The sequence below is a fragment of the Danio aesculapii genome, chromosome 9, assembly GCF_903798145.1.
Source record: "Danio aesculapii chromosome 9, fDanAes4.1, whole genome shotgun sequence".
Classification (NCBI taxonomy): domain Eukaryota; kingdom Metazoa; phylum Chordata; class Actinopteri; order Cypriniformes; family Danionidae; genus Danio; species Danio aesculapii.
Window position 1 is genome coordinate 54,904,439 of NC_079443.1, and position 20,058 is coordinate 54,924,496.

General features: G+C 37.5%; 1 protein-coding gene across 1 annotated transcript; it reads right to left on the reverse strand.

Moving 5' to 3' along the window:
- Nucleotides 1–855: 855 nt before the first annotated feature.
- akap17a (A kinase (PRKA) anchor protein 17A) lies at nucleotides 856–15,099 on the reverse strand. The gene is made up of 6 exons (XM_056466012.1): nucleotides 15,045–15,099; nucleotides 11,759–12,112; nucleotides 8,371–8,799; nucleotides 7,216–7,364; nucleotides 3,085–3,358; nucleotides 856–1,443 (listed from the first exon to the last, which is right to left on the reverse strand). Exons 2-6 carry the CDS (start codon nucleotides 12,083–12,085, stop codon nucleotides 1,006–1,008), a joined length of 1,617 nt encoding a protein of 538 aa, XP_056321987.1. The 5' UTR covers nucleotides 12,086–12,112; nucleotides 15,045–15,099; the 3' UTR covers nucleotides 856–1,005.
- Between the last annotated feature and the right edge of the window lie 4,959 nt (nucleotides 15,100–20,058).

The following is a 20,058-nucleotide window of genomic DNA, read 5'->3' on the forward strand; positions in this document are numbered from 1 at the left end:
TTAAACACCATTTTAAGGTCAATATTATTAGCCCCTTTAAGCTATATATTTTTCGATAGTCTCCAGAACAAACCATCGTTATACAATAACTTGCCTAATTACCCTAACCTGCCTAGTTAATCTAATTAACCTAGTTAAGTCTTTAAATGTCACTTTAAGCTGTATAGAAGTGTCTTGAAGAATATCTAGTCTAATATTATTTACTGTCATCATGACAAAGATAAAATAAATCAGTAATTAGAGATGAGTTATTAACACTATTATGTTTGGAAATGTGCTGACAAATTCTTCTCTCCGTTAAACAGAAATTGGGGGAAAAAAAAACAGGGGGGCTAATAATTCAGACTTCAACTGTACATAAATATGTACTAAATAAAAAAAATTTTAAAAATGTAAATAAATAAAAAAACAGGTAACTATTTTCTTGGAAATAATAATAAAAACAAGCTGGGAAAATTATTATATTTTGCAACGTTTGCTGAGATAATTTCAAATTAAATTGATATCCTAAAACAGGATGGATTTCTTAAAGGGTCAGTTCACCCATGATTTACTCACAAAATAGTTCAATCTATTAATTTCATCATTTTAACAAAGTACTTTTAAGAATCCAGGGCGTTTGGGGAATTTTTGGGTAAACTTATTAAGAAATAATTGCTTTTTAAATAGTCAAGTAATTAAAATTTTCATTAAGAATGCGAGATCTTTTATATGCTCTTTAAGATTTGTATTTTTTTCTTTTCATTTTTAGACTGTTCTGCAAGGCAAACTTTTTTAGCATCATAAATATAGAAGAGGAGTATATTTACATTTTTGCGTGAACTGCCCCTTCAGGAAAAAATGTAAACAAAATAATCGAGTAAACAGGTTTTATTCTGTGTTGTCAATATGATCTGGTTGTGTGTCTCTTTCTGCATGTGTGTGTGTTGTCATTGTGGTCTGTTTGTATGTGTTGGCAATGTGGTATGGTTGTTTAAGTATGTATGTGTGTGTGTGTGTTTTGTGTCAGTTTTTCCTGGTGGTGTGTGTGTGTCTGCGTCTGCCTCTGCTGGTGGAGCGGCTCCGGCTGCGGCTCCGGCTGCTGCTCTGGCCGTGGCTGTGTGTGCTGCGCCGCCGCCGGCTGCGTGTGTGAGTGTGCGTGCGACTGCGGCTCCTCCGGCTGCGCTCCGCTCTCGTCTTCTTCTGCTGTGTCTTGCTCTGCTGCTGCTCCTCCTTCAGAGAGTGTGCGTCTCCGTGTGTGTGAGCGTCTCCTTGTGTGTGTGTGCTGTTCTTGAGCAGGTTGTCGAGCAGGCGTTGGCGCAGCTCTCTCTCTTTCCGCTGCAGCTCCAGCGCTTTGCTTTTCTCCTGCTCCACACGCCGCAGCTCCTGCTCCTGCTCACGCCGCCGCTGCTGCAGCTGCTGCAGACGCACACACTCCACCTGCTGCTCACGTTCACGCTCACGCTGCACACACACACACACAGAGTGAAAGGTACACACAAACACACAGAGAGAGAGACACAAACACACCCATACAAACATTATTGACCAACATGAAGCTAATTATATCCAGGTAAATGTCTAAAAAAGGATGTTTGTGTGTGTGTTTATGGACATTTTGTCCTTTATATGAACTAAAAGACTCCATTATACCTATTGTTGACCGTCTCCACCTTCTGAATCATGCATTCAGCTTCAATTATCATCAACTCTAATTTTCAGCTTTTTTCCTCTGTACTGTACTACGTAGTGTAGTGCTGTGTGCGACTATGTGTGTGTGTGTGTGTGTCTGTGTGTGTGTGTGTGTGTAAACAGGGGCCAATTGTTGCCAATCACTGATTGCACATTCCCTCAGTAAGAGCAGAATGTGGTGGAGCTTTAGCATGTACAGTAGTTGATCAGTATCGTGTAGCTCCTCCTCCTCAGTCCAGCATCAGCTGGTGTTGGGAATGACAGACAGGAGTCCTGCACAGCGGCCAGAGGGATTGTGAGTCGTTCTTCTCCAGAATAGTGTTCAGGTCACTACTGATGCTGCCGGAGGAAAACCTTTCCTGTCTCGCTCCTCCAAAACACCTAAAAGTACTCAATAATGTTTAGCTCTGGGAACTGTGCAGGCCATGGGAGATGTTCAAATTCACTGTCATGTTCATCAAACCACTCTGTGTCCAGTCCTGCTGTGTGTATCGCTGCTTTATCATCCTGATACACACGACCGCCTTCAGGATAAAATGTTTGACCCATTGGGTCACATGGTCCTCCAGAATGGTTGGGTAGTTCTTGGCAGTGAAGCTTCATCTAGCACTAGTATTGGGCCTAGGGAACACCATGATATTGAGCCCAAACCATCACTCTTTACTTTGGGCATCAGCAGTCTGGGTGGGACGCTTCTTTAGGGCTTCTCCACACAGTAACTCTCCCGGATGTGGGAAAGACAGTGAAGGTGGACTCATCAGAGAACAGTACATGCTTCACATTGTCCACAGCTCCAGATCTTCACTGCTGCACCACTGAAACCGGCGTTTGTCATCAGCAGGAGTGAGCAGAGGTTTGTCTACAGCAGTCGGTCATGTATATTGACTCTGTGGAGCTCCAGATCAACAGTTCTGCTGGAAACAGGAGAGTCGAGCTGCACATGTCATTCTGCATCGAGTTGGGCAGCTGTGCTTTGGATAAATCAGGGTTATCAGCCGGACATCTCTTTCAGGCAGCTTCCTCTGGCGTCCACAGCTCCTCCTGTTGGATGTGCTTCTTCTGCTTGGTGGTTTGCTGACATTACTCTGGAACAGCTCTTGATCATCACACACTTGCTGTCTCGGTCACAGATGCGCAGAGAGACGCACACCAACACTCTGTCCTCTTCTGAATTCTGCTATGTCCCCATAATGTTGTGTGCACTGCAGTATTTGAAGCAGAAATGCACTGTTGCAATGCTGATAAACCTTTCACACTCTGCTCTACTGCTGGAGTGAAGATTGAACACCAGGAGGCGCACATTTAGCATCAAACCTTCAACACTAAACAACGCAGTGTTTCAGTTTCATTGTCCATCTCTGCATATTTATCTGTATGTGTATGTGTATGTGTATGTATGTGTGTGTGTCTGACCTTGGCTCTGCTCAGCAGCTCCGCCAGTAGCCGTATGGATTGCAGGTTCCTCTGGGCGAGCAGCAGTTTTCTCTCCTCCATCTGGATCTTGAGCTGCAGCTTCTTCTGCTCCTCCTCCTGCTGCTTCTTCATCTTCTTCTGCTCCTCCTCCTGCTGCTTCTTCAGCTTCTTCTGGTTCTTCTTCTCCTCTTTCTCCTTCAGCTTCTGCTCTCTCCTGCGGAGCTTCTCCTCCCGCCGCCGCTCCTTCTCCTGCTCCTCCTGCTCGCGCTGCTTTCTGGACCACACAAGCACTTATTTATTATTTATTATTTATTTAAGGCACTATCTATTAGGGGACATTCACACAGAACGTGTTTTTCCATTCCAATGCTTTACAGTTCAGTTGTTTTCTATGTAAACATCAAGCTTATGTTGGCTTCAGATTTTCTTGTTGTGATTAATTTCTGAAGCTTTTGCTGCAATTTTTTGTATTATTACGATATTGCGACCTAAACAAAGCTAAAATAAAGCAAAAAAGAAACATCCATCATGTTGACATACACCTATATTAATCCTAAACCTAACCTCACAGTTATTAACATCTACACCTACCTCAACACTAAACCTACAACTTGTAATCAGATTGCAATTAGGATTTTGGTAATTAGCCATTAACCAAGAAATGAATCAGCTAATATTTATAAAAGCTTTTATATTTTTCATGAGGAGTTTAGTTTTTGGTGCGTTATTGAAGCATTAACGTACAAAAGCTCTATAAATATTCACCGAATCTTCAATCAATATTAAAGCATGTTCAGATTAACATGTGAAAATGGTCATGTTTGAACTATTAGGATAATGTCACTGAATAAGTTCATCCATAAACGTACATCCACATTTATTTTTGCCTGTTTTTACCACTGCTTTGTGCCATCTAGTGTCTGAATAATGCGCAGGTTAGTGTATACTCCATCAGCTGTTTTAGTTTCTGTCAGCATTGTGTTTTTGGCTGTTTGGCGCCATCTAGTGTCTGAATAATGCCCAGGTTAGTGTATACTCAATCAGCTGTTTTAGTTTCTGTCAGCATTGTCTTTTCGGCTGTTTGGCGCCATCTTGTGTCTGATTAATGTGCAGGTTAGTGTATACTCCATCAGCTGTTTTAGTTTCTGTCAGCTTTGTGTTTTTGGCTGTTTGGCGCCATCTAGTGTCTGAATAATGCCCAGGTTAGTGTATACTCAATCAGCTGTTTTAGTTTCTGTCAGCATTGTGTTTTCGGCTGTTTGGTGCCATCTTGTGTCTGATTAATGTGCAGGTTAGTGTATACTCCATCAGCTGTTTTAGTTTCTGTCAGCATTGTGTTTTTGGCTGTTTGGCGCCATCTAGTGTCTGAATAATGCCCAGGTTAGTGTATACTCCATCAGCTGTATTAGTTTCTGTCAGCATTGTCTTTTCGGCTGTTTGGCGCCATCTTGTGTCTGATTAATGTGCAGGTTAGTGTATACTCCATCAGCTGTTTTAGTTTCTGTCAGCATTGTGTTTTTGGCTGTTTGGCTCCATCTAGTGTCTGAATAATGCCCAGGTTAGCGTATACTCCATCAGCTGTTTTAGTTTCTGTCAGCATTGTCTTTTCGGCTGTTTGGCGCCATCTTGTGTCTGATTAATGTGCAGGTTAGTGTATACTCCATCAGCTGTTTTAGTTTCTGTCAGCATTGTGTTTTTGGCTGTTTGGCTCCATCTAGTGTCTGAATAATGCTCAGGTTAGTGTATACTCAATCAGCTGTTTTAGTTTCTGTCAGCATTGTGTTTTCGGTTGTTTGGCGCTATCTAGTGTCTGAATAATGCTCAGGTTAGCGTATACTCAATCAGCTGTTTTAGTTTCTGTTAGCATTGTCTTTTCGGCTGTTTGGCGCCATCTTGTGTCTGATTAATGTGCAGGTTAGTGTATACTCCATCAGCTGTTTTAGTTTCTGTCAGCATTGTGTTTTTGGCTGTTTGGCGCTATCTAGTGTCTGAATAATGCTCAGGTTAGTGTATACTCCATCAGCTGTATTAGTTTGTGTCAGCATTGTGTTTTTGGCTGTTTGGCGCTATCTAGTGTCTGAATAATGCTCAGGTTAGTGTATACTCCATCAGCTGTTTTAGTTTCTGTCAGCATTGTGTTTTCGGCTGTTTGGAGCCATCTAGTGTCTGAATAATGCTCAGGTTAGCGTATACTATGTCAACTGTTTTCATTTCTGTCAGCTTTGTTTGTCAGCTTCATTATATTAATGAATATCAGCATATGTGTTGTAATCGTGTTTTTAATAGACATGTATGATTCTTTTGCAGTGCTTTGTTGAGGAGAGTTGCTTTTTTAAGACACAGTATATCTGTTAATAATAATAATAATAATGATAAAGTTGTTTAAACATAATTTTGGAATGCTCTTGGAACAAACTAAGAAAGATCTCTCTAAGTGGTCACCTTTAAGGTTATCACTTATTGGGCGCATTAATGCTATTAAGATGATGTTCCTTCTGAAATTTCTATATCTTTTTCAGTCTGCCTCTTTTCATTCCTTTATCTTTTTTAAATCTTTAGATTCAGTCATTTCTACTTTTATTTGGAATGACAAACATCCCAGGTTGAAGAAAGCGCACCTTCAAAAGCCTAGGTGTGAGGGTGGGATGTCTTTAGCTAATTTTAAGTTTTATTATTGGGCAGCGAATATGCGAAATACACTGTATTGGTGGCATTATCATTTGCAGCCTAATAAACCATCCTGGGTAGATATGGAGATGCATGCTCACAACCAAATTTCTCTTCCGGCCCTACTTGCGGCCAAGCGGCACTGATTTCTTACAAGTTTATAGATTGCCCAGTGGTAAAACATTCACTAAGGATCTGGATTCAATTTAGGAGGTCTTTTGGTTTTGCTAGCTCTTCTCTTCTCAGCCCTATAGCTCAAAATCCTTTTTTTCCCCTGCAATGCAAGACAGTTCCTTTAGAAGTTGGTCCGATAAGGGGATAGTATGCTTTAAAGACCTTTTTAAAGATAAAGTGTTTGCATCTTTTGATCAGTTAATATCACACTATGGGTTGGTTAAGTCTGATTTTTTTAGAGTCTTGCAAATAAGAGATTATATTAGGTCCCTTATACCCGACTCTTCTGTCTTGCCCTCTGGAAACCATTTAGACCCTTTTCTTTACTGTAATATATTAGTTAAAGGCTCCATTTCTATGTTGTATAATCTACTTCTGAACCAGTCATCTTCCCTTACAGATAACATAAAGAGCGCTTGGAAAGAGGACCTTTGTGGTTCGATTTCGAATGATCTGTGGGATGATATTCTTAAACAAATTCACTCATCATCAATGTGTGCCCGGCACTCTCTCATTCAATTTAAAGTAGTGCACAGAGCTTATATCTCGAAGACTAAATTAGCCCAAATGTTTCCTGGTACTAGTTCTCTGTGCAATAGATGTAATTGTGCTGAAGGCACTTTATTTCATATGTTCTGGACTTGTCCCTAATTAGAGCATTTCTGGAGGTTAAAATTTGATTCGTTATCAGTGATTCTTCAGCACAAGCTAGAACCAGATCCACAGGTGGCACTGTTTGGGGTTACTTCAGAGGAAATACAGCTGCCTTCTTCAAAATGTAAGATCATCGCTTTTTCGACTTTACTGGCACGTAGGGCTATTTTGCTAAAATGGAAGGATTCTCGTCCTCCTACTCATGCTCAGTGGATTAGAGAAACTATTTAGAAAAAATCAGGTTTTCATTTAGAGGGTCGGAGGGGAAGTTTTTTAAGGTGTGGCAACCTTTTATTGATTATGTGGAAAATCTCAAATAATTTGATTTTGCTGTACATATGGTATGTATTAAATTTATTTATTTTATTATTTATTATTATTATTATTATTATTATTTATTGTTATTATTATTTCCTTGTATTTGTATTTAAACCTACATGTACAATTGCATATTTGTTTATTTTTGGCTAAAGTGAGCGCTATCCCACTGTTGGGTTGGTATGGGTCTGGGGTTTGTATTGTTGTTGTTTCTCATTTGAAAATTGAAAATCAACAAAAAATATCTAAACCAATAATAATAATAATAATAATAATAATAATAATAATAATAATATCTGTTATTTTTGTTTGTGGTACCTCTCCTCCTCCTTGCGTCGCTCCTCGTCCTCCTTCTCCCTGCGTTTCTGCTCTTCTCGTTGTTTCTCCAGCTCCTGTAACTTCTGTCGCTCTTGCTGTCGCTTCTTTAGGGACGATTCGCTCAGGTGTTTCGTCGTGTCAAATGTCACCTGGAAGAAGAAATAAATGCTACAATAACCAACTTACAGCTTACACGCTTACTTCATGTTTTGTATTATTATTATTATTATTATTATGAATTATAATTATTGCTGGATTTTGCACTGTATTATTTAACATATATTGAATATACATTTATGCACAGACAATTCTGAATTAATTTAAAATATTATAATATTTATACCATGACAGTTACAAAATCTTTGAATTTAATATTTGATCAAAATTCTAATACTTTTCCAGGTGAAATCTCATGGAAAATATCAATTTCTGTCAACGTCATGATGCCATTGTTAAAGCAGGCCATGCGAATAATGAATATTTCTAATTGACGTACAGTCTAATAAAGATGAAGCGCAGCGGTCCAGACTGATGGAGATCAGAGACTCTAATCCTCAGCTCAATAATCCTGAAGTCATGATGATACAGCAGAGACTCTCATTTATTAAACACTCATTAACTCCACCCGCTGCACTCCACTGATGAACCACAGGACTAATTAAAGCTGCCATATAATGAAAATCTTGATATACCATAGCTGAATAATAAGAGTTCAGTTCAATGAAACGCTATTGTTTCCTTGTTCTCATGCATAGATATTTACATTAGATGTTGCCTATGCTATTGTTGTCTAGTGGAAAGAATGATTCAATAGAGCCACCATACTGGAACAGGGTAGCGCTCGTTTGAAAAGAATGTGGGACCAAGGTGCAGTGGCGGACTGGCCAACCGGAGCCATAGATATTTACACATATATACATATATCTATGATCGGGAGTTTTCCCAGTGGTCGGTGTGCAAATATTTTACATCACTGTTCTACATTGATGGATAAGTGACCGCACAGGCATTTAGGGTAAATTAGGGTAATGACTGGTTGTTATCTATTATTGATAGCACATCGAAATAACTGCAGCTTTTTAAAATGGCAATTTCGGTATAAAAACGATTAATCGTGCAGGCCTATGAGGGATATAACAGTGCAGTGAGTCTGACCTTTATGCTGCAGGCCACCGCCTTCCCATCATCCCCCCTGAACAGCAGCTTCATGCCTCGCAGCGCCTCCATGGCCTTCAGGAAGCCGGTGTGGTCCACGTACTGCACGAACGCCTCAAAGTTCAGGTGTCCACCAAAGGAGAAGGTGCTGAAGTGGTTCCCGCTCATGTCCTCTCGGTATGGGTCCAGCATGGGGATGTCCACGTTCCGGATCTGTCCGAATCTCTCGAACACAGCTTTCAGCACGGCCTCCGACGGCCTGTCCGGCGACCCGTCTTTTTGCGCAAACCATTTACAGGGCAGACCCTCTAGACGCACCGTATCCGGACGCTCACCCGGCACAGTCTCATTCATGTCCTTTGCGTCCCGGAAGAACGAGTCCCAGTCGTGGCGTGTCGGGAAGTCCACTTTATTCTCTGCTGTCCGCACCTGAGAAGCAGAGCAGAAGTTTATTTGTGTATTCTGTCTGCAGCACTCATGTGTCATGTAATTGGCTGTTCATGTGCACGCGCTACAGTTAATCACTAATCCTGGGATAAGCCATTACCTGAACAAAACCAGAGCATAACCTGTATATAACTTGAACATAACCTCAACATAACCTAATTTAACCAGAACATAACCAGAGCATAACCTGTACATAACTAGAGCATAATCAGAGCATAACTAAAGCATAACCAAACCATAACCTGAACATAACCAGAGCTTAACCTGAACATAACCAGAGCATAACCGGAGCATAACCAGAGCATAACCTAAACATAACCAGAGCACAACCTGAAAAACAATCAGAGCATAACCAAAGCATAACTAAAGCATTACCTGAACATTACCTCAACAAAACCCAACTTAACAAGAGCATAGCCTGACCATAACCAGAGCATAACCTGAACATAACTAGAGCATAATCAGAGCATAACCAGACCATAACCTGAACATAGTCAGAGCATAACCAGAGCATAACCTAAACATAATCAGAGCATAACCAGAGCATAACCTAAACATAACCAGAGCATAACCTGAACATAACTAGAGCATAACCTGAAAAACAATCAGAGCACAACCACAGCATAACCTAAACATAACCAGAGAATAACCTGTACATAACTAGAGCATAACCTGAAAAAAAATCAGAGCATAAGCAAAGCATAACTAAAGCATAACCTGAACATAACCTCAACAAAACTTAACAGGAGCATAGCCTGACCATAACCAGAGCATAACCTGAACATAATCAGAGCATAACCAGAGCATAACCTAAACATAACTTAAACATAACAAGAACATAACCAGAGCATAACCTAAACATAACTTGAACATAACCAGAGCATAACTAGAACATAACCAGAGCATAACCTAAACATAACCAGAGCTTAACCTGAACATAACCAGAGCGTATCCTGAACATAACCGGAGCCTAACCAAAGCATAACCTAAACATAACCAGAGCTTAACCTGAACATAACTTGAACATAACCGGAGCATAACTAGAGCATAACCTAAACATAACCAGAGCGTAATCTGAACAAAACAATCACAACGTTACCTCCATGTATACTGAAGGTGTGGATTTTCTGACGGATGTCTGCTCCAGGATGGAGTAACACATATCCTTTCTCATGTCTTTATGATTATTAATAATGTTGAATGTTTAAGGGGTTACATTATATTATGACCTTTTCAGAATAAAACTGGAATGATGCGTGTTCTCTGCTTTTTCTGTATGCCAAGTTTTTTTTCTTCAGGATCTTCAGGCCGATCGATGAGGTCACAGAGACCTCTCATGTGGAACTGGGCGTTTGATGCTACTTGAACAGATGTCAACATTACTGTGTGTTAAAGAATTAATAGATTTAAGATTCTATTGTGTGAAAGAGAACTTCTATGCTCAGTTAGCTGCCAGTGGAATGATGTTTATTGTACCATTCTGATAAGATGTCTGCAAGAGAGCAAGAAATCCTTGAAGTAGATAAGTATTCTTTGTGTGTGTGTATGTGTGTGTGTGTGTGTGTGTGTGTGTGTGTGTGTGTGTGTGCTCTTTATCAGTGGAGACATGATGATGAGCTGAATTTCACTTCTGATCATCCTGACCACAAAAATATCCTCCTGTTATGTCTGACTTATATAAGCTTGGCACCCAAGTAATCATTGGAGATAATGTTCAGAATTGTACGCACACACACTCACAAGGAAATTATCTAAGTCTATCTGTGTTTTAGCTAGGTTAAAAGGTAAAGAAAATCCTACATGTGTGACACAGTTAGTGATGCATGTTAGGAGTATAATTATGTTGATTTGAGCAGAGCGGCCTACGAACTCTGTGTGAGTGTTGAAGCTCGTTTCTTCTGATGTAACTGCAAACTATCTTTAGTAAACTTTCTTTAATTTAATCTTTCACTCTAGATCTTCTTCATCTGACACAGTGGTCAGTTATGGGTTAAAACAGTTTGTTCCCCTAAATCCTATTATTGCTGCAAACTAAACAAAAAGCTAATCTGGCTGGTTTAGCTGTCCTTTTTTTAAAGGCCATAGCACCGAGCCTATAACCAGAGAATAACATAAACACAACCAAAACATAACCTCAACATAACCACCAACATTACCAGAACATAACCAATGCATATCTTAAACATAATAGGAACATAGCCACAGCAAAACTTCAACACAACCAGAGCATAGCCTCAACAAAAAACAAACATGACCAAAGCATAACCTCAACATAATCAGAGCATAACAAGAACATAACCCCAACATAACCTGAACAAAAATCAAAGCATAACCTCAGCGTAAAGAAAGAATAACCTGAACATAACAGAACAAAACCTGAATATAACCAATGCATAACCTGAACATAATCGGAACATAACCACAGCAAAACTTCAACATAGCCAGAGCATAGCCTCAACAAAAAACAAACATGACAAAAGCATAACCTGAACATTACCAGAGCATAACCGCAACATAATCAGAGCATAACAAGAACATAACCCCAACATAATCTAAACAAAATCAAAGCATAACCTCAGCATAAAGAAAGAATAACCTGAACATAACCAGAACAAAACCTGAATATAACCAATGCATAACCTGAACATAATCTGAACATAACCACAGCAAAACTTCAACATAGCCAGAGCATAACCTGAACATAATCAGAGCATAACCAAAACATAAGCTGAACATAACAAGAGCAACACTTGAACAAAACCTTAATTTAACCAGAACATAATCAGAACATAAAATGAACAAAACCAAAACATAACCAGAACAATACCTCAACATAGAATCAACACAAAACAAACAAAACAATTACAGCGTTACCTTCATGTATAACTAAATGCATGTTTAGCAAACTAAACAAAGTTAAATGTGGCTGGCTTCGGGTCACCTTGAGCGTGTCTGTGAATCCGCTGAGCTTGATGCTCTTTCCCTCCAGCCGGCTGAGGATGCGTTTGACGGCGCTGCGGGTCTCCACCTCTCCCTCGAAGCGGATGAAGTCCATGGTGCTCTTGGAGATGCGCAGGGCGGAGAACTGCTCCGGCTGCACCATGGACTTCAGACGCTCCATCACCTCCCAGTTGGAGATGGACTTGCCGGGCAGCTTGAGGTGCGGCAGAGCCACGCTGACGGTCAGCCTGGAGATGGGCTTCAGGTACAGGTGATGCAGTGGACACAGATCCAGAGCCTCTGCAGTGTCGCTCACTACAGACGCCATTACGGCTCGCACACGCTACAGGCAGCACTGCAAGACCAGAGAAAACACATTAACATCACAATCAGCTATTACAGCAATAAATCAATAATATACAGCTGATGTCAGGATTATTATTCGCCCTCCTGTGGATTTTGTTTTTCGCTAATATTAATTCGTGTAGTAATGTTTGGACTGTGATCTTCAGTTTTTTGTTAGATTAGTTGATCAGTTTTGTCTTTGGTACTGATTAATCTAATGTATCTGCACACATATATAACTGTAAAGCATCCTGGAGGGAATATTACTGTGAAAGAGAGATCTTTGAGGGGTAAACTTATTGATGAAGAGCACTGCACATCGTATGGACAAGATAAAAAGTCTGCAGTTACATATTACACCTCCAGGGCAACAACACAAGACTTTTCAAAAGAATTTGCTGATTTCGTATCCAAAATATTTTAAGATAAAGTTGGTGATTTTAATATGACTAAAACTGAAACTAAACTCAAACAAATGAAACATTAAAGTATTACAACAAACTCTACTCATTAAAACAGATGTATGTTATTTGAAATAACATAAAACATAGTGACTTCAGGTAAACTGTAAATAAATAAAGCAATATATTACACCCCAAATCTAGGAGAAAACCACATGGGCATAATAAACAGAAAAAAACCAAAACAAATGTATTGTGGGTGGTGGATTTCCCAAACAAAACAAAAAACTTGAATAGATGTATTATAGAAAAATAGTCATTTTAAATGAGCATCTCTTCAGGGTGGCCACAGGCCTAAATAACAAGCAAAAGAATCTATAAAGTAAATGCACTAAATTACCTATAAATATTTAAAGAAAAATACAGGTAGCTCACCTTTCTCCCTAAACATAAACATAGTCAAAAGTAATCAAATGAATAGGCAGGCCACCCCTACAAGCTCAAACACCCAAAAAAGTTAAATGCATGAACAATGGTACAAGATTAAATGTTGGTCGTCGGCCGGAGGGGTAAGGGAAATCCAGTAGCTCCACTCCCAGCAACCGTCACACCACAAATGAGCTCCCCGAAGCCTGCCGGAAGTTCCTTTTTATAGGCCTCCGCGACCAGCAGCCAATCAGAGCATGGATCACGTTGGAATAGGAGCATATGGAATACCAGAAAACAACAAGGCGGCGGGACAAAGAAAAGAAAAACACACGCAATGTGCAACAAAAAATAAATAAACTTCAGTCGTGACACAATAATTCTTTTTTTATGTAGGCCGGTCACAATAATCAATATATTGACATATCATGCAATACTTGGAGATGACCTCGATAATTTTCACCATTGCAATATATATTCACAAAATCACAAATAACTTTAAAGCCATTTTACAGTGACATCTACATTCTACCTCACCACTGTCAACGTTTATAATTAGCCATTTACCTAACAGTACATTTAATAGTATATATAATAGGACATTTATCTTTTTAACATCAAAATATAGAATCTTAATAACCTTAAGAATGACATGCATATTAAAGTGTTTATGGCTATTTGCATTATTATACTGTTATAAAATCATTATATAATCAGTGGCATAAAATGACCTCAAAATGACAATAATATTGATTAATGCAACCATTTCTGTGACAATATATCGCACAATACAAAAAATGCAATCGTGACAGACCTGTGAAGTACAACAACATAATCGCTACAAATAAAAATAATAACAATCAAACTATTTCAGATAAATTAACAAAAATCTAAACAAAATCATCTGTGATTGACAGAAAAAGACATATTTAACAGTATAGTTGAGTTCATTTATGTTTTTAATTGCATTAAAGGACTTGCTCTCGGCTCCATCAACTTCTGATGGTCTAAATTTAACTCTATAGGTTAATCAAAACATGCTTCAAAACTACTAAAAATGTAAATAATAATAAATATATAATACAATTAAATATAGATTTTATATGCAAGAAATAACATTTACAAAGACACAATATAAACAAAAAGACAAATAGCTTACATAAATAAATCCCAGCTAATTTATTAATTTTCCTTCAGCTTAGGCCCTTTACTCATCAGAAGTCACCACAAAGGAATGAACTATTCCAGCATGTTTTACACACCGGATCCCCTTCCAGCCACAACCCTGTACTGGGAAACACCCATTCCAATTTAGTTCATCAATTCCCCTATAGCGCATGTGTTTGGGCTGTGGGGAAACCGGAGCACCAGGAGGAAACCCACACCAACACGAGGAGAACATGCAAACTCCACACAGAGACACCAACTGACCCAGCCAGGGCTCGATCCAGTGACCTTCTTATTGTGAGGCCACAGTGCTACCTACTAAGCTACTGTGCCACCCTCCCAGCAAATCATACAAGTTTAAAAGACTTACAACAAGGAAGGGTTTTTCATGCTATATAATCATTAGTCTCCTTTAAGGAGTTCACATATAAATCAAAATCTCTGAAAATAAAAGAGTTTCTTTGAAAATTTGTATTTATGGATGTAAAATTAGCCAGAAAAAGCTATTAATTAATTTAAAATATTAATGAAACGGAAAAAATCCTGATTAACAGATGACTTAAAAAGACTATTTAAAAGTATATAAGAATTAAACATGCGAATAAACTCTTTAATGCTGCATTAACGCTGATGAAACAACACTGATTTGCTTATTAATATGTACAGTTGTATCAATAAGTGCACACATATATATACGTACATATATATACATACAATGGGAGAGTGCTGGTTTAGTTCAATTAAAGATGATTGAGTTCAGCTCTTCTGTGTTCTCAGTTGTTCTGTTGTTGTTTACGGCTGTGAAAGTAAACTCGACTCCTTTACTCGTGCAAATCGTCATTAACACGGGTAAAAGCGAAAGCACAAGGAATATCTCTGGTAAACTTGTTTAACTTATTCTTGAGCGCTGTTTTAATCAATTATATTGGTAAATAAACCATCACTAACCTGTATGAAGCGAAGTAGCGGCGCTCCGCTCAACCCAAACAAACGGACATGATACGAATTACTTCCGCATACGTCACTGCGGCCTGAATGAGTACGGAGGAGTTCTGCTGCCGCCACTTGAACTGGAGTACTCCGTTCGTTTAATCATGAGTGAATGAATGAATGAATGAATGAATGAATGAATGAATGAATGAATGAGCTAAAGTTTTTAAAAACGCACTCACAGACTTCATAAACTTACAAATAAAAAGAAGTGTAATTAAAATAAAATGGTATTAAATATTAAAATAATGTGATTATATTTGTATTTTTATTTATTATTTAATGCTCCTTTTTAATGGAAAAAAATGAGTACAAAAAAGGTCTTAGTCTGAATTTGAGTTAATAAATACAACAGGTCTATTAATGTTGGCTAAAAGTCCTCTGACATCATAAAATAAAATAATAAAACAGACTAACATTAAAATAAATTAAATGATTAATTTAAAGTTAGAAAATGGGTTGAAATAAACAAAGAAATTCATTAACCTCTCTACACCTGTTTAAAATAAACGATCAATGACATAAAAATGACATTTCATTAATCTTTGTACAGATGATAAAGCTACCCGCAGATCACGATGTAATAATCCCAATCACACGTATTTAAATGAAACATTTAAATTATAAAATAATAAAAAATGAGGACAACAAATAATTAATAATTAATCTGAATTATTTATAATAGGTTTATTACTGCCTGGCAAAAAAACTCCTCTCAAATCATAAAATAAAATAAATACAAATAGAAGTAAAAATTGTGTGGAAACAACAATGAAATTCAGTGACCTTATTAAAATTAATCATCAATGACATAAAAAGAATCAGTAAAGCTACTCTCAGAAGCTCAGCTTTTATTTTTCATCATAAAATAAATTAAATTAAAATGTAATTTAATTATTCAAAAATGATAATAAAACAAATCAAAATAAAACACAATAAAATAAATAACAGAAAATTAAATAAAATTAAAAAAAATATTTAATAAAAATTTAAATAATATTTTTTTTTATTAAATTTCAATTTAATTAATAAAAATAAATAATAAATAAATAAATTAAATAAAATAAAGGCAGCACAGTGGCGCAGGGGGTAGTGAAATTCAGTAACCTCATTAAAATTAATCATCAATGACATAAAAAGAATCAGTAAAGCTACTCTCAGAAGCTCAGCTTATATTTTTAATCATAAACTAAATTAAATTAAAATTTAATGAAATAATAATAAAATAATAATAAAACAAAACAAAATAAAACACAATAAGTTAAATAACATTTAAAAAATAATTTAATTAATTAAAATAATTTAAACATTTTAATCTAATTAAAATTTTATCAATTTAAAAATCCTCACTGCAAGAAGGGGGCTGGTTCAAGCCCCGGCTGGGTCAGTGTGTGTTTCTGTGTGGAGTTTGCATGTTCTCCCCGTGTTGGCGTGGGTTCCCTCTGGGTGCTCCGGTTTCCCCCACAGTCCAAACACATGTGCTATAGGGGAACTGATCAACTAAACTGGCCGTAGAGTGTGAATGAGTGTTTCCTAGTGATGGGTTGCAGCTGGAAGGGCATCCGCTGTGTAAAACATATGCTGTATAAGTTGGTGGTTCATTCCGCTGTGGCGACCCCTATTAAATTAAATCAAATTAAATTGATGAACATTTAAATTCAGAAACCTCTGTACACACATTTAGCTTTATGAGGTCTGATGATGTAGAAATAAAACGTTCTCAAACTTCCTGGACTTTGCCCAGATCTGGAAACAATGATAATCTCCAGTAAATCTCTAAACCACAAACACAAATAACTGCAGATCCTGAACCTCTCACTGATGGAGAAACCTGCACACAGAAAACACACAACCCTCACGAACACAAGACAACCTGCTTATTTATATATAGTGATGTAAATGAGATGAGCTGATTTCTGCAGAACACAACCATGAGCAGCACTAAATACAGTATGCAGAATATTACGTGTCATTTAAATGATTGCATTTATCATAATCATCTAATCTCCATGTGTCCTGCATCAAAAACCTGTTTAATCTGACAGTGTTTATATTTATTCTGCACACGATGACCTGACAGTGAGCAAATAAAGAGACTTTACAGTGCCAATCCTGCTACAATATCATCAGCCACCCGAATACATCTCTTACAGCGCCATAAACTCATCTGGAAAAACACATAAAGTGGAGGATGTGTGGATGATGATCACGGGTCTGCTGCATAACATCATAAAGGCAGCATGTGCTCGTACAAAAGCACCTCTCTGTGCTGAATACACTGTCTCCATTTGCTATGACTAGGGCCAGACTGAATCTGCGGACGCTTTTTGCTGTTTCTGCAGAGAATTTTGGTAAAAATCTGCAGATTTCTGCTGAATTATTTTGGGAGTCTCATAACTAAAACCTTAATATGTGAAATAAAACATAATCTCTTTTAACTTTTATTTAATGTTTAAAATGCAAATCTAATTAGATTCACTTTATTTAGTAAACAAAGCAAATCTCTCATATAATATCTCTACTGAAAGACAGAGAATATTACTGTACAAACTGTATTGTACATAAATCAGATCAACATTAGTCAATAATATTACTGTTATTAATTTAACAACTGAATAAATATAGATTAACACACATTTACTCCAGTAAATATACAGAAATAATGATGGGCTAAAAATCTGCGGAAAATCTGCACGCGCAGATTCTGTGCAGATTCTGTGTTATAACTCACAGTTCATTTATTTTTTTCTTTGGCTTAGTACCTTATTTATCAGAGGTCACCACAGTAGAATGAACCGCCAACTATTCCAGCATTTGTTTTACACAGTGGATGCCCTTCCAGCTGCAACCCAGTACTGGGAAACACCCATACACACTCATTCACACACACCTACTCATACACTACGACCAATTTAGTTCATCAATTCCTCTATAGCGGAGGAAACCCACGCCAACACGGAGAGAACATGCAAACTCCACACAGAAACACCAACTGACCCAGCCAGGACTCAAACTACTCGACACCACTGAGCCACCATGTCACCCATTTTAACCTTTGTTTTTTATGGTTTAAATGATTTAATATTTAGTCATATATTTTTATTATTATTTAATTTTATGATGTGAGAGGACTTTTACTACATACTGCCATATCACCCTGCAGCCCAAGAGCGGTCACTCACTGAAGCTACACTGTAAAAAGTTAACACTTAAATTAATTAATTGATATAAAAAACAAATTGACTTGTTACAAATAAATAAATTAAGTTTGACAAACTTAATTTATGATTGTTTTCAGTAATAAATTTAGTACTTTTAGGTGTAACAAGTTTTAGTTATTTATAGCAAGTACAAGTATTGCCACAAAACATAGAATATTTTTATTATTATTATTATTTTTATTATTATTATTTTTATTTTTATTATTATTATTATTTTATTATTATTATTATTATTATTGTTGTTGTTATTATTATTTTTATTATTATTATAATTATTATTATTTTTATTTATTATTATTATTATTATTTATTATTATTATTATTTTTTTATTATTATTATTTTTTATTTATTATTATTATTTTTATTATTATTATTATTATTATTATTATTTTATTATTATTATTTATTATATATTTCTTATATTATATTAACATGGGAAGGAAATGATTTGTACTGTACTGTATGTACTGTTCCATTCTTGTTCTCCTAAATAAATGACTAAAACTTGTTACACCTAAAAGAACTAACTTAATTTATTACTGAAAACTATCATAAATTAATTTTGTCAAACTTAATTCATTTAATTGTAACAAGTCGAAATAATTTGCTTTAATTTTCACTTTGTACAGTGCAAGCAGGGCTGAGCCTGGTCAGTATCTGGATGGGAGACCACATGGGAACACTAGGCTGCTGTTGGCAGTGGTGTTAGTGAGGCCAGCAGGGGGCGCTCAACCTGTCCTAATGCCCCAGTATAGTGAAGGGGGCACTATACTGTCAGTGAGCGCTGTCTTTCAGATGAGATGATAAACCGAGGTCATGACTCTCTGTGCTCATTAATAAGTGCCAGGGCACTGCTGGTAAAGAGTAGGGGTGTAACCCCGGTATCCTGGCCAAATTCACACACTCCATCGACCCATACCCAACATGACCTCCCAATCATCCCCATCCACTGAACTGGCCCCATCACTGTCTCTCTACTCCACCTATAGCTGGTATGTGGTGATGCACTGGCGCCGTTGTCCTGTGGCTGCTGAGCATCATCCAGGTGAATCTGCACACTGGTGGTGGAGTGGAGAGACCACCTGCATGATTGTGCTTTGGGTGTATGGACATACATGATAAACGCTCTATATCAGTGATTCTCAAACTTTTTTCACCAAGTACCACCTCAGAAAAAAAAAACATTCTCTCCAAGTACCACCATACAGACCAGTATTGATATACAGCAGCGTGGTGAGCCCCAATTTAGCAGCTTCAGCTCTGCACAGTTCAAACACCAGGCAGATTCATTCCTATTATTAGGAATATGTATTATTGTCAGCCACTGTCCTGTTTTTATGGCTGTGCGTTTGTGCATGTGTTTATCTGTGTGTGGATAGTTTGTCTATGTGTAATGTGTGTGCAATGTGTGTGTTTGTCTCTGTGTTTTGTGAGTGTCAATGTGTGTGTAGTGTGCGTGTGTTTGTGTCTGTGTGCAGTTTGTCTCAGTGTAGTGTGTGCTGAGTCAGTTGGAATTTATCTGTGTGTGTGTGTGTCAATGTGTGTCTCGGTGTCTCTGTGAGTTTGTGTAGAAGTTGTAATGTGTGTGTGTGTGTGTTTGAGTAGTTTACTGCGTCTCCTAAATGTCCATCAATAATGTATCAGCGGCAGCAGCTGGTGAAGCGCTGCTGATACTGAAGAGCAGCATCAGTGAACGGAGCTTCATTCAAGTTCAGTCAAAACCTCACACATCAAAGAGCAGAACATCAAA

Coding starts and splice junctions, on each gene's coding strand:
- akap17a (XM_056466012.1), bottom strand. CDS start 12,085: ATGGCGTCTGTAGTGAGCGACACTGCAGAGGCTCTGGATCTGTGTCCA. Junction 8,800..11,758: donor GATTCACAGACACGCTCAAG/GTGACCCGAAGC, acceptor TCTGCTTCTCAG/GTGCGGACAGCAGAGAATAA. Junction 3,359..7,215: donor CGACGCAAGGAGGAGGAGAG/GTACCACAAACA, acceptor TGTGTGGTCCAG/AAAGCAGCGCGAGCAGGAGG.